General features: G+C 46.5%; 1 protein-coding gene across 1 annotated transcript; it reads right to left on the reverse strand.

The window, feature by feature from the left end:
- Positions 1-9,712: 9,712 nt before the first annotated feature.
- Positions 9,713-11,773, reverse strand: LOC139667615 (insulinoma-associated protein 2-like). Its single transcript, XM_071547107.1, has 2 exons — positions 11,615-11,773; positions 9,713-11,578 (listed from the first exon to the last, which is right to left on the reverse strand). The coding sequence occupies exons 1-2, from the start codon at positions 11,771-11,773 to the stop codon at positions 9,713-9,715; spliced, it is 2,025 nt and encodes a 674-aa protein (XP_071403208.1).
- Between the last annotated feature and the right edge of the window lie 252 nt (positions 11,774-12,025).

The following is a 12,025-nucleotide window of genomic DNA, read 5'->3' on the forward strand; positions in this document are numbered from 1 at the left end:
TTTTCTTTTCGTTTTGTCTCTTTCTTTTTTTTGTCTCCTTTTGTTCCCCCCCCCCCCTTCTTTAGATCGTAATGTCTCACTTGCCTATAGCTAAAAGGTAAGCCTGGTCACATGACTGACATGCCCCGTTCTGATTGGCTCCTCCTAACGGCGTTCCAACCTAACCTGTCCTCTCCTGTGATTCCTCTCTCTCTGTCTTGTTGCTCTCTCTCCTTCCTCTCTGTTTTCAGCAAGCACAGCAGGTCTGCATGCGTTGAAACAGTCTCCTCTTACTGTCTAAAAGGATGTGTCAGTTTCAGCACATCCGTCAGTGTAGCTTGGTGCAACACACATCATGTTTTAGCATGTAACACGCATTGCTAGTCACACATAAAACACACTATGATGCTGAACAGAAACACAAGCAGGGCACGAAACTCACTTTTTGAGCTCCGAAGTTCTCAGCCAAAGTCATTTTTAAAGCTGCAATACGCAACTTTTCACCTGAAGGCAGCTGGTCAAGGTCCCGCCCCCAAAACCTGTCAATCATCTTGCTGAGCCGTCAGCCTCGAAACAGCATGTAGCCTGATGCCGAGGAAGATGTTGAAGAAGCAGACGTGTTTTTGGCTGCAACTTTTATGTTTGTCTTCATGCTGCTTTCTGGACCAGGACTCCGGGAGATTCAGCATCTCAGTCATGTAAAATAAAAGTGTCAAAAATAACCAGCAGTGAGGTGTGCTGTCCTAAACTATGCTCACCGACATGTAGAAAGTGAGACATCCTTTTTTTTTCTGAGAATGTGACTTTTCTCCTCCTCTCTCTGTTCACACGTTTAACCGTTTCCCTGTTTGTTCCGTTCACCAGCGATGTCACGTTGACCTGGTGCAGCTTTGACCTCTAACCTTTTGTCTGCTCCTCTCTCTCTCTCTCTCTCTTCCTGGTTTTGGCATGGTCTAGCACCGTAGCACCACACACACACACACACACACACACACTCACTCTCACACATACACACTGACATACAAAAAATATGAGTAAGCATACCTGGATGTAGACCCATGCAGATACACACATGTATTGGTTACATTTGAATTAAATACCCACTTGGTTTTTCATTGACATGTTTGGTAAATGGCTTTCAGCATGATGAAGTTAGAATATGTTCTACAGCATTATTTATGTGTATATGTTTTGTGTTTGTATGTTTATGAGTGTGTTTGTGTCTCATGTCTTGCCATTCTGTCTGTTGAATGTACTTCAGCTGTTTCTCTCTTTTCCTGTTTGACAACTGCTCTCTATTTTTATTCAGTTTTCTCTTTTTTCCTTGTCTTCTTCCTTTCCTCTTTATTTTCCTCTCCTTCCTTTTTCCTCCCTATTTTTATGTCTCCTCTCTCCCTTTCTGGTGTTTTGCCCTTTCCTGTCCTTCCTCTTCTCATCTCCTCTTGTTTCATCCTCTCCTCTCCTCTCCTCTCCTCTCCTCTTCTCTCCTCTCCTCTCCTCTCCTCTCCTCCTCTCTCCAGAGGACAGTAGTGTTATGTATCTGATGGTTCCTAAACCACTAGACAGCTTTAACCTGCTCAGGGTGAAGGGGAAGGGTCTGAAGCGGAAGGTCTTTCATGCTAGCTGTGAATGGTACGCTCTAAAGCTAGAAAGTCAGTTCAGTCCCTTTTCCCATCATACTTTCAATCAGCCCAGTTTTTCCTTCTCTAGTCTAATGTTCCTTCTCTAGTCTAATGTTCCTTCTCTAGTCTAATGTTCCTTCTCTAGTCTAATGTTCCTTCTCTAGTCTAATGTTCCTTCTCTAGTCTTATGTTCCTTCTCTAGTCTAATGTTCCTTCTCTAGTCTTATGTTACTTCTCTAGTCTAATGTTCCTTCTCTAGTCTTATGTTCCTTCTCTAGTCTAATGTTCCTTCTCTAGTCTTCTGTTCCTTCTCTAGTGTTCTGTTCCTTCTCTAGTCTTCTGTTCCTTCTCTAGTCTTCTGTTCCTTCTCTAGTCTAATGTTCCTTCTCTAGTCTTATGTTCCTTCTCTAGTCTAATGTTCCTTCTCTAGTCTTCTGTTCCTTCTCTAGTCTTCTGTTCCTTCTCTAGTCTAATGTTCCTTCTCTAGTCTAATGTTCCTTCTCTAGTCTTCTCTAGTCTTATGTTCCTTCTCTAGTCTTCTCTAGTCTTATGTCCCTTCTCTAGTCTTCTCTAGTCTTATGTTCTCTAGTCTTATGTTCTCTAGTCTTATGTTCCTTCTCTAGTCTTCTCTAGTCTTATGTCCCTTCTCTAGTCTTCTCTAGTCTTCTGTTCCTTCTCTAGTCTTCTGTTCCTTCTCTAGTCTTATGTCCCTTCTCTAGTCTTCTCTAGTCTTCTGTTCCTTCTCTAGTCTTCTGTTCCTTCTCTAGTCTTCTGTTCCTTCTCTAGTCTTCTGTTCTGTTTTACCTTTGAATTCCCCCTAAATCTCTATTTCAAACCAATTTTATATTGCTCCAGTTGATCTTAGATGTTCAAATCCTGATGCTCTCTGGGTTTCTGGTTCATTATAATGGGGATGTAAACCCAACCATACAGTGCTAGAAACCAAAACATAGCTTCACATGTTGACCTGCACTGAATGAGGCATGTCTGCCCCCCCGCCACCAATCACTTCTAACAGTATTGTTATACATTGCATTGTGTTAAATTGTATCAAATAGTGTGTCCTGTGTACACACATGGCAGCTACTGTTAAGGAAATGGATGCAAATTGTATGATTAAAATAGACAAGTTAAATCAAATAAAATACTTTATTATTCCCAGTTCTTGCCTAACTTTTAGCTAACGTAGACTTCTCTTTTGCTTCCTTCTCAGTTCAGGCCAATTCTAGCTGCAATTTGGAATCACAACTGATTTTCAAGATCAGAGTTGGTGCTAGTTTGTGTCGGTCGTACAAATGATCTTGTAGTGCGATAAGGTTCAGGACTTTAATCTCATGTCTCACGATCCATTCGGGGTCATCACCATTATTTGAAACATTTGATTTTTACCACTCAAATCTGTCTAAAAGCATCAGTACCCAGAGAGACTAGAGTAGTGGTCTGTAGGGAACTGTAATGAACCAAATGTAGAATACGCTAGAGCTTGTCTGTCTATCTGTCTGTCTTTCTAGCTGTCTGTCTATTTGTTGTCCCATCTGTCTGTGTGAGTCTGTCTGTATGTCTGTCCTGTCTGTGTCCCTGTAGGAGTCTGTGGAGTCTATCTGGCTGGCTGGCTGTCCGTAGCGGGACAGCATGGGGGGGGGCAGCTGTAACATTTCTGTTGTCCCTTCATCCTTTTCTCCTCTAACTTCCCTCCTCCCCTCTCCCTCCGTCATCCCTCCGTCCCCTCCACTCGCTCCCTCCTCTCACCCCTCCCCTCCCCTCCCCTCTCCTGCCCTCCTCCTTTTCCCCCAGGCTCCTGCCTAGAGATCCTTCGGGGAGAAAGTCCGGCACTTGGGGAGGCCGGGAGCGACTCGGCGTCCCCCATGTCTCCTCGGACTAGCAAGAGCCGCATGTCCATGAAGCTGCGGCGCTCCTCCGGATCGGCCAATAAGACCTGAGCCGCCCGGGGCTCTCGAGGACAGACCCTCACATCGCATCAGCCAAACAAAAACCTGACGTCCCTCTCACGTTAGCCAACGAGAACACGACTTAAACCTCGGACCGGCCGGCCTCTTGCTTCCTGGTTCACATTAGCCAATAGTAGGTCACCTCCTGGCCATATCAGCCTATCAGGAGAGGGAGTCGTCATGCGGCGCTCTGTCGGTTGCGTTCAAAGTTCAGAGAGAAAGACGTTACTTCTCGAGGGAATTTGGCATAAAATTACATGACAGAAGTAAATCACAGAGAGCATTTCCGTATGAAAATAGTTGTAATCAGTTGTAATTAATAACCTCTATTCAAAATGAACTGTTCAGATGAAGTTCATACAGTTAATTAGTCATGAAAGTGAATGAGGATTTTCTCAGGAATGAACGTAACCTTCAGCGGCACCATGTGTCACTTTTCCTCCCTATACGTCTCTGGTTAAGTTAGCCAATAAGACTTTACTTGCAGTGGACTTCCTGAAGAGCTAAGCCAATAGGATTTGACTCCCACCCCCCCACCCGGCTCATCCCGTGTCCTCCAGCATGCTGCCGTTCTGATTGGACGCTGGCCTTTTACTGTACAGAAACCGCTTTGACGCACAATTGTACACACACACACAAACACACATACTAGTCTGTTCTATCTACTCCGTACTGTTCTGTGCTGGACTTTACTATACTGTACTTTTTATATCGAAATCGCTCACACAATTGCTGCATTATGCCTCAGCCTTCTTCACAAAACAGCATAGAAACCAGTTCAAACCAGTTCTGCAGCATGCTGATCGGTGCAGTGTTAGAGCATACTGGTCTGTGCCATGATAGGAATCGCACAGAAACCGGTGTGTATCCAGTACTGCCAAATGCTGGACCGCTCTACCTGACTGTGCTGTGCTTTTTACTTGGCTGCATCTGTAGAAAGGACACTGAAGAAGATGAAGCTGCGGATAAAGAGCGAAAAAACTACTAAACTAGACCGCGTACTCGGTCTAGCTGTGTCGCGTCGGTCCTGGAAGTGTCTATGAGGATCCTGTATATTTGTATTATAGTCTGTCTGTGCGTCTACAGGCAGAAACCTGAGTTTTGATATAAAAAGAGACGGCACCTCTAGTGTTGCATGGAGAAAGAAAGCCTGATAAATGTCTATTTTGTCCTCTGTGCAGCATTAGGCCTCAATAGAGAAAGGCTGGGGTCACTTCCAATTCAGTCCGTTCACACTGTAAATAGAAACGCATTCATTTGCTAACAATAGAACACCTTTTTAGTTACTGCCGAAGAGGTTGGACGCAGCCTTCTCATGCCAAAATATTTTCTGCGTTTTGAATCCAGAAGCAAAGCCGCGTCCCGAGCTTGACTGGATCGAAAGTCACTTGACCCCCCACCCCCCCCGCTCTGTATGAAGAGCAGCGTTATGGGAACGATGGAGGGATTATGCCTCTTTCCTTAAAGCTGAAGAAAGAGAGACGAACCGATCAAAAAGCAAGCACTTGTTACACAAAGAGTTTAGTTTGCTCTTTTTGTTTTTTTGTTTTTTTTTCACGCTGTAAAATGTGGAAAAGCACTGTTTCTGAATATGTTCACTACCGTTTATTATATTTCCCTCAGTCGAATCTAATATTTTTTTTTGTTTCTTTTTAAATTGACTGTAAAAATGCGTTTCGACCCGAACAAGAATGTCGCTGTATTTTTAGCTCGGCGTTATCTGACGCGACGGAACCACAGCTTTCCTTTCTTTGTTCTTCTGCGTAGATATATTGTGTATATCTATATATGTATGAGTATAAATATATATATATATAGTAGGTATATGAATATCTATATTGAATGTGTACAGTGCGAGGAGGCTTGTCGTGTATATATACTCTTAACGTGAGAATAGCTGCCAAAACCAAACCATGGTTTCACCTCAGACCGCGTCCGCTAAAGATGGGTTAACACTACAAGATTTTTTTCTTCGCCGCCTCCCTGTTCGTAAACGGTTAGCGCTTCATTAAGACTTTAAAGACGATCTTAATGTATATCGAACACTCCTACAGACCCCTTCTAATTACGCGCAAATTATGGCCAAATTCTGGAGATGAGGGATAATCTGAGAAAACGTTATGATGTTGGATTATCATCTGTGATCTTGTCGATTTATGTGTGAGACTGGGCTTCATTTATCAGCGAACAGGCTAGCTCACTCGGGCGTGAAGCGTTTTTAATGTATGCACTTAACGTCACTGCAGCTGCGGGGCTGTGATCTTTCAAGATATACGTTTTTTTTTTTTTTCACATCCCCGAAAATAGAAAGTGTCACTTCTTTAAAGTTGGTTATAAGATGTTTCAGCCCGACATTTCAGCGTTTTTTCACTGAAAATGAGGCCCAGAGGCAGTTTGAGAGGCGGACTGTTATTGGTCATTCATCTTCATCATCATCATCATCACCATGGGGGGTGAAAAGAGGGAAGGAGGGAGAAACAGAAATAGTGTACATAAGAGAGAAAGATGTATTTTCTAAGGCCAAAGAGCGGAGGAAGAGAGAGAGAGAGAAAGAGAGGGTTGTGAATATAATTTTGTATCCGTTCTGATCTTTAGACTCGTCCCCTCCAGTTCTGGGTGGAGGGGATCCGCATGCATCTGAATCCAGACCGCTCACTTTAATGCTTTAACACATCACACACACACACACACACACACACCACGCCTGGGATCTTCATGCATTGAGAAGCTTTACGCTCTCATTCCAGCGCTCCGTCGGTACGCCTCTCAAACCAAAAACATCGCTCCGGCTACTAAACCTCGACTAGATCTCAAATAGTTTCAGACGGCTGAAAGACTTCAGGTGTACTGGATTTACCTCTTCCATTCGTTTTTTAATGATCTCTCCATTATCTCCTGATTACATCCCTAATAATGGAAGCATAATTGAACAAAAATGACCTTGCCCAGATCTGCTTTGTGTCATCGAGGTTCATCATGATGCTTCATGGCTTGAACTCACTGTATTCCACAACTGTATTTTCTGTTACACTTTGCTGTTTTTTTTTTGTGATTTTTCTGTCAGCCATAGCTTCTCTGTAGAGAGGAAAGGGATTGTAAAGCGGCAACTGTTTTATTTTGATGGTTATCTTTTAAAAATGCCATTGTATAATGAGGTCAAATTCATGTTATTATTTTTGTGTGTGTTTTGAATATTTGAGCTCACTTCAGATTTGAGTTGTCCCTTTAAATTATTGTTGTTGTTGATGTTCGTTTTTGTTATTAATGACCAAGTGAGTGGACTCTGAGGTTGGGGCGCCGGTCTCTTATTGGTCCCGGAATGAGCCGCGTCCCTCCTCCTGTAACGCGATTGGTCCGTTACCCCCAGTGCACCATGGGACTGATCTGTACATGCTGTAAATAGACTACAGCTCACCTGCCAGTCACCGGCCGCATCCCAAACTCTCCCGCTTGGCTACGTCCCGTTTACACTCCGACAGCCCGAACCTGCTCACCGGCCACGTCCCAAACTCACTCCTCCACCCCCACTCTTGCCTCCTAGGACCTACAGTGTTCCCTACAGCCTGGCTGCATCCCAAACTCAGTCCTAGCACCTAAACCCCATAGCGACACCCTGTTCACACTCCACCTCACCCAAATGTTCTACCAGTGACTCCTGCAGTGTTACCATGACAACTCAAGCACTGATGCTGCATTCATGTCCCATGGGAAAGACGGTAGATCAGAGCTTCCTCAAATTTCAGGTGGTAAGTACTCAGCGATTTCCTAGAATTATAAAACTTCACCAACATGGAATCACCTGTAGTCAAGAGTAGGGAATGATGTATGCATTTCAAAAGTCTCAAAAAAGTCTCAACTCTTTAAATTGCATGACAGGACACAACTAGCAGCAGGATCTTTCATTTGTGGTTGACATTGCAATGTTTGGTTTGCTATAAAACTATGCTATGAACTCAAATGTGTCACTAAGTGGATGTGTTAAAAAAACCTGATCAGGAGCAACTTAAGCCTACAGCAAACTTCAATTATGGCGTCTTGACAGCCTCCAACGAGTTTGAATGCCTAGTGATTCCAACCGTTATTCCCTTGTGACATGAATGCAGCATAAGACTCAAATCTCTTGTGCCTGTGTATTCATCCTGTGAGCTTACAGGCTGTGGTGGACTCGGGTGCGGCTGTAGTCCAGAGGGTAGTTTGGGCCGAAGCTGATGTATGTAACTACTGACTATACATACTGCATGACACCAGTTCAGTACTAACTGCATGTGTTGACCATGTAACAGCTGTACCGCAACACACACACACACACACACACACACTCCGAGAACTGTATTACTGTCAAACCTGTAGTATGTATACATGTATAATGGCTATTTCAGACACACAGAGAGTGGATGTGCAATGATGGCATTTGACAATAAAAAGATTCTTACCACTAGGATTGGGTCATTGTGTGTGTGTGTGTGTGTGTGTGTGTGTGTGTGTGTGTGTGTGTGTGTGTGTGTGTGTGTGTGTGTGTGTGTGTGTGTGTGTGTGTGTGTGTGTGTGTGTGTGTGTGTGTGTGTGTGTGTGTGTGTGTGTGTGTGTGTGTGTGTGTGTGTGTGTGTGCGTGTGTGCGCGACAGTCTTAAAACCACAGAAGCAAGGTGACAGTATTGCAGGACTGCTCATGAATCATACTGTATTAACGTTTATTGACAATAATTCGGAATAGATTTCACATTCAACATATCAAAATAGTATAGGCTTCATTGAACCACAGTTACATTTTTATAATCATGAAGGCATTTCATTTCAGCAAATATTTCAACAAATAAATAATTGCTATTCATCAAAGACAATAAGACAATTCAGTTTTTACTAGGAGGACTAACATTAAGTTTTTTTTTTTCCTGTATGAAAATAACATTTTCTAGCTGAGAAGTCAACCGGCACATCATTTACACTGGAACAAGCAGGCTGCGTTTCCATAGGAACTACTTTAAAAAGGCATATTATGGTCTGTCTCTCCTCGGATTCACTTTTCTTTTATTGTTTTTTATTGTTTTTTATTGTTTTTATTGTTAACTGTACATGACATGATTTTGGAAATGGAGTTAGGCCATCGATTCTGTCTCCAGTTCTCGGGGTAAGGAAGGTCACTTTCACAATGCGATTACAGGTTTGTGATTATGGTCTGGCGCTGCTTCACATGGTGGACCCAGCAGTAATGTAACCCACTGGATTACTGCAAAGCATCTGTGGAATCATATTACTTACTACAAATCCATAAAACATGAATTTAAATAGCTGATTCCTGTAATCATCTTAATTTTTTTCAATTTTTTTTTTTTTAGTGTTGTATTGGAAAGATTTGAGAGAAGCTGAAAAGAGGTGGCAGCCTCCTTATCAACACAAATAAAGACATCCATATAAAAAAAAAACCAACTATCTTACCTTCCCACTCTATCCCTTTTTAAATCAAATTCTATTGGGAAACAACAAGTAGGCTATGCCCCCAGGTTTCATGTGGAATATATTTCAAATCAAAATATGGAAAAATAACCTTTATAAACCATTATGACCGGGCTCCAGTTTAAAATTTCCGTCATGATAATTTTGTAGAGTTTAGGTTTTTTAATTTGATTAGGGATCAGCACATTGAATCTCTCACCTTTCCCATTTTTATTTAAAAAGTGTGACCGTTTTACACATTATGGTAGTATTACAATCCCAAATGTGGTAATGATAGTGTTTTTAGCTGATATCAATTTCAGAAATCTAGTGATGAATGTTATATTTGCTGCCTGGTTTCAAAACCATTGACAGTGTTTGGTAGTTTTATTGTACAGGTTTCAGTAGCATCAGAGAACATTAGAGAAACGTCCCATAAAATATCATGTTAGGATGCTTCATTGGAGTTTGCCTTTGAACGAAACGCACACTGACTACAGACTGAACCTTTTATCCTCAGCCTGTAACACACTGCGGTGCGCAACTTGATGCTTTTGGACAGCTGGAGCAAACAGGCTCCAGCGCTGTATTCACACTGCAGCACATGATGCAGGCTTCAGTGCGAAGATAAAACACAAAACACTTTCAATTAACCACAGCTGATAAGTTCTCCATAATAATACTCCGTTACTGTCCAGACGTGAGGTGTGTGTGTGTGTGTGTGTGTGTGTTACGGTCGGACGGCCATCTGCAGCAGCATCACCTGCCGGTTCTCGGTGGGATGAGACTTGTTGATGTGTCTCGTGAGCCCCGGGGAGCTGTAGAACGTGGACGGACAGTGTTTGCACGTGAAGATCTGCTGCTGCTGCTGCTGCTGCTCGCACTCCCCGGTGCCGTTGTCCTCCCTGTGCGCGTGGAGGACCTCCGGTCTGAGCCCGCCTCCCAACGTTCCCGCCAGTAGCTCGTCCCTCATCGCGTGCCACAGACGGTGCTTGTCCCTGATTTCAACCGACGGGAAGCGCGCGCCGCACAGGTGACACGGGAACACCTGGCTCTGTGTGTGTGTCTCGCGCGCCTGGCCGTACGGTGACGGGGGCGGAGAGGCTCGCGCTGTCACCTCGTGCGCGGCCAGGTGCTTCCTCAGGTAAGCCTGTCGGCGGAACTTCTTCCCGCAGTACCGGCACTCGTAGACTTCCTCCTCCGGTAACGACTGGACGAACGGCAGAGGAGGCGGCGGGAGGGACGTCGGCTGCGGCTGCGGCTGCTCCGCGCGCTCCTCCGGGCCGCCGTTTAGCAGCAGGAGGCTTGAGGGCGGGCTGTCCGCGGCTCTCACGTGCTGCTGCAGGTCCAGACAGCTCTCAACCGGATTCCGGTAGTGAGGGGAGGAATCGTAGTGAGGAGGCGCGAGGCTGTCGCCGTCAGGACTGTCCCGAGCCCGGCCGTGCAGCAGCACCAGAGAGGGCTCGCGCCTCATGCGGGAGCTGTCCAGCGCCCCGTGGTGCTGATTAGTGTTCACGCGCAGCAGCTCGTTCTCTTTGCCCTCCATCTCCACCGGCTGCCTGTCGTGTTGAAGGAGCCCTCGCGCCTCCGTTAACGGCTGGCTCTTGCTTTTCGGAGTCTCTCCTGCGTGGTTGTTTACCGGACGCGGTTTGTGCCAGCGGCGGTGGGAGGCCAGGTTGGCGGGACAGCTGAAGACTTTGTCGCACTCGGGACACCGGTACTCCACGCGCACTATCCGGGAGCACTTGTGCTGCGCGAGGGAGAACGGATCGGGATACTCCTCCTTGCAGAGCTGGCAGATGAACTCCCCTAACGGCTGATTCCCGGTAGGAAGGGACTTTTCCCGGTGTCTCCTCAGCTCGGGGCTCTCCTTCTTTATCCGCAGACCCAAAACCGGCGAGGTCGTGACCTCGTCCTCGAAGTTAAGTTTCCGGTTCACTTTGGGTTTCTTGCTCGCGCTGCCCGCCGACGGTTTGGCGTGCCTGTTGCTGTTCGCGCGTTGCTCCAGTTCCAGGAACGAGCGTTTCCTCACGGCGTGCTGCTGCTCGTGGCTCATCAGCGTCAGTGGCGGGAACAAGTGCACGTGCGCCATATTCGGGTCGTACTTCTCATCATGGCCGTAGGACGGCGCGTGGTGGCGGCTGCCGCTCGCGAGGAGCCTATCGATCGAAGCAGACACCGATGTCGGCGCGGAGCTCAGCAGGAACGGCAGCTCCGGTAGCTCCGACACCGGGGATGACGTCAGGCAGCGGCCGGGGAACAGCAGCCGCTTCTCTTCCTCCTCGCGCAGCTCCAGCAGTCTCGTGCCGACCGGTTTCACGGGGCTGCAAGACTCCGTTAATGTCACGTCGCGAGGATGCGGAGGAGGAGGGAGAGGAGCAGGGGGGGAGAAGCGGGAGAAATCCCCGTCGGGAGTCAAAACGTCCACCTCGGTCACCGGCTCCTCGCTCTCCGGTAGCTGCGCGCGCCGGTCCGCCTCCGCCTCCAGCGCGGACTCCACGTGCGGGCTCCACGCCTCCCTGACACCGGCGGAGTCCTCGCGGGACACTGGGAACAGTAAGTCTGGCCGTTCAAACGGGAAAACGCTCAACACCTTCTCCCGGTGGAGCGGCGGCGCGTTGTCCTGCGTTACCGGCTCCGCTCTCGTCCCTTCAGCGTTGTCGTTATTAGTGTTGCTCTTGTCGTTACTGTCATAAATTACGGTTTTGTTATCATTATTAGTATTATTATTCCGTGATCGGTATGACGCCGAGCAGCGCCGGCTCCTCTTCACTAAGAATCCTCGAGGCATGATGAGGATGATGATGATGCTCGGCGCGCGGCACCACCGGCCAGAGAGGCGGAAAGAACAACAACTCTTGTCTCGAGCCCACTTTCAAGTAGAGCTTTGAAGTGGTTGAGAGAGAGGGGGAGAGAGAGGGGCGCGCGCTCGGGTGTCGGTGTGATGTGAGCACGAGAGAGAGAGAGAGAGAGAGAGAGACACTACACTGTCCGGGGTGCGCGTGGTTTGTTTTTATCCCTGAGGTAGAGGGGCGACCTCTCT

This window comes from Centroberyx affinis, unplaced genomic scaffold (assembly GCF_046629955.1).
Source record: "Centroberyx affinis isolate AG114_WGS23_722 - 3 ecotype Tasmania unplaced genomic scaffold, CSIRO-AGI_Caff_v1 ptg000267l_1, whole genome shotgun sequence".
Lineage (NCBI taxonomy): Eukaryota > Metazoa > Chordata > Actinopteri > Beryciformes > Berycidae > Centroberyx > Centroberyx affinis.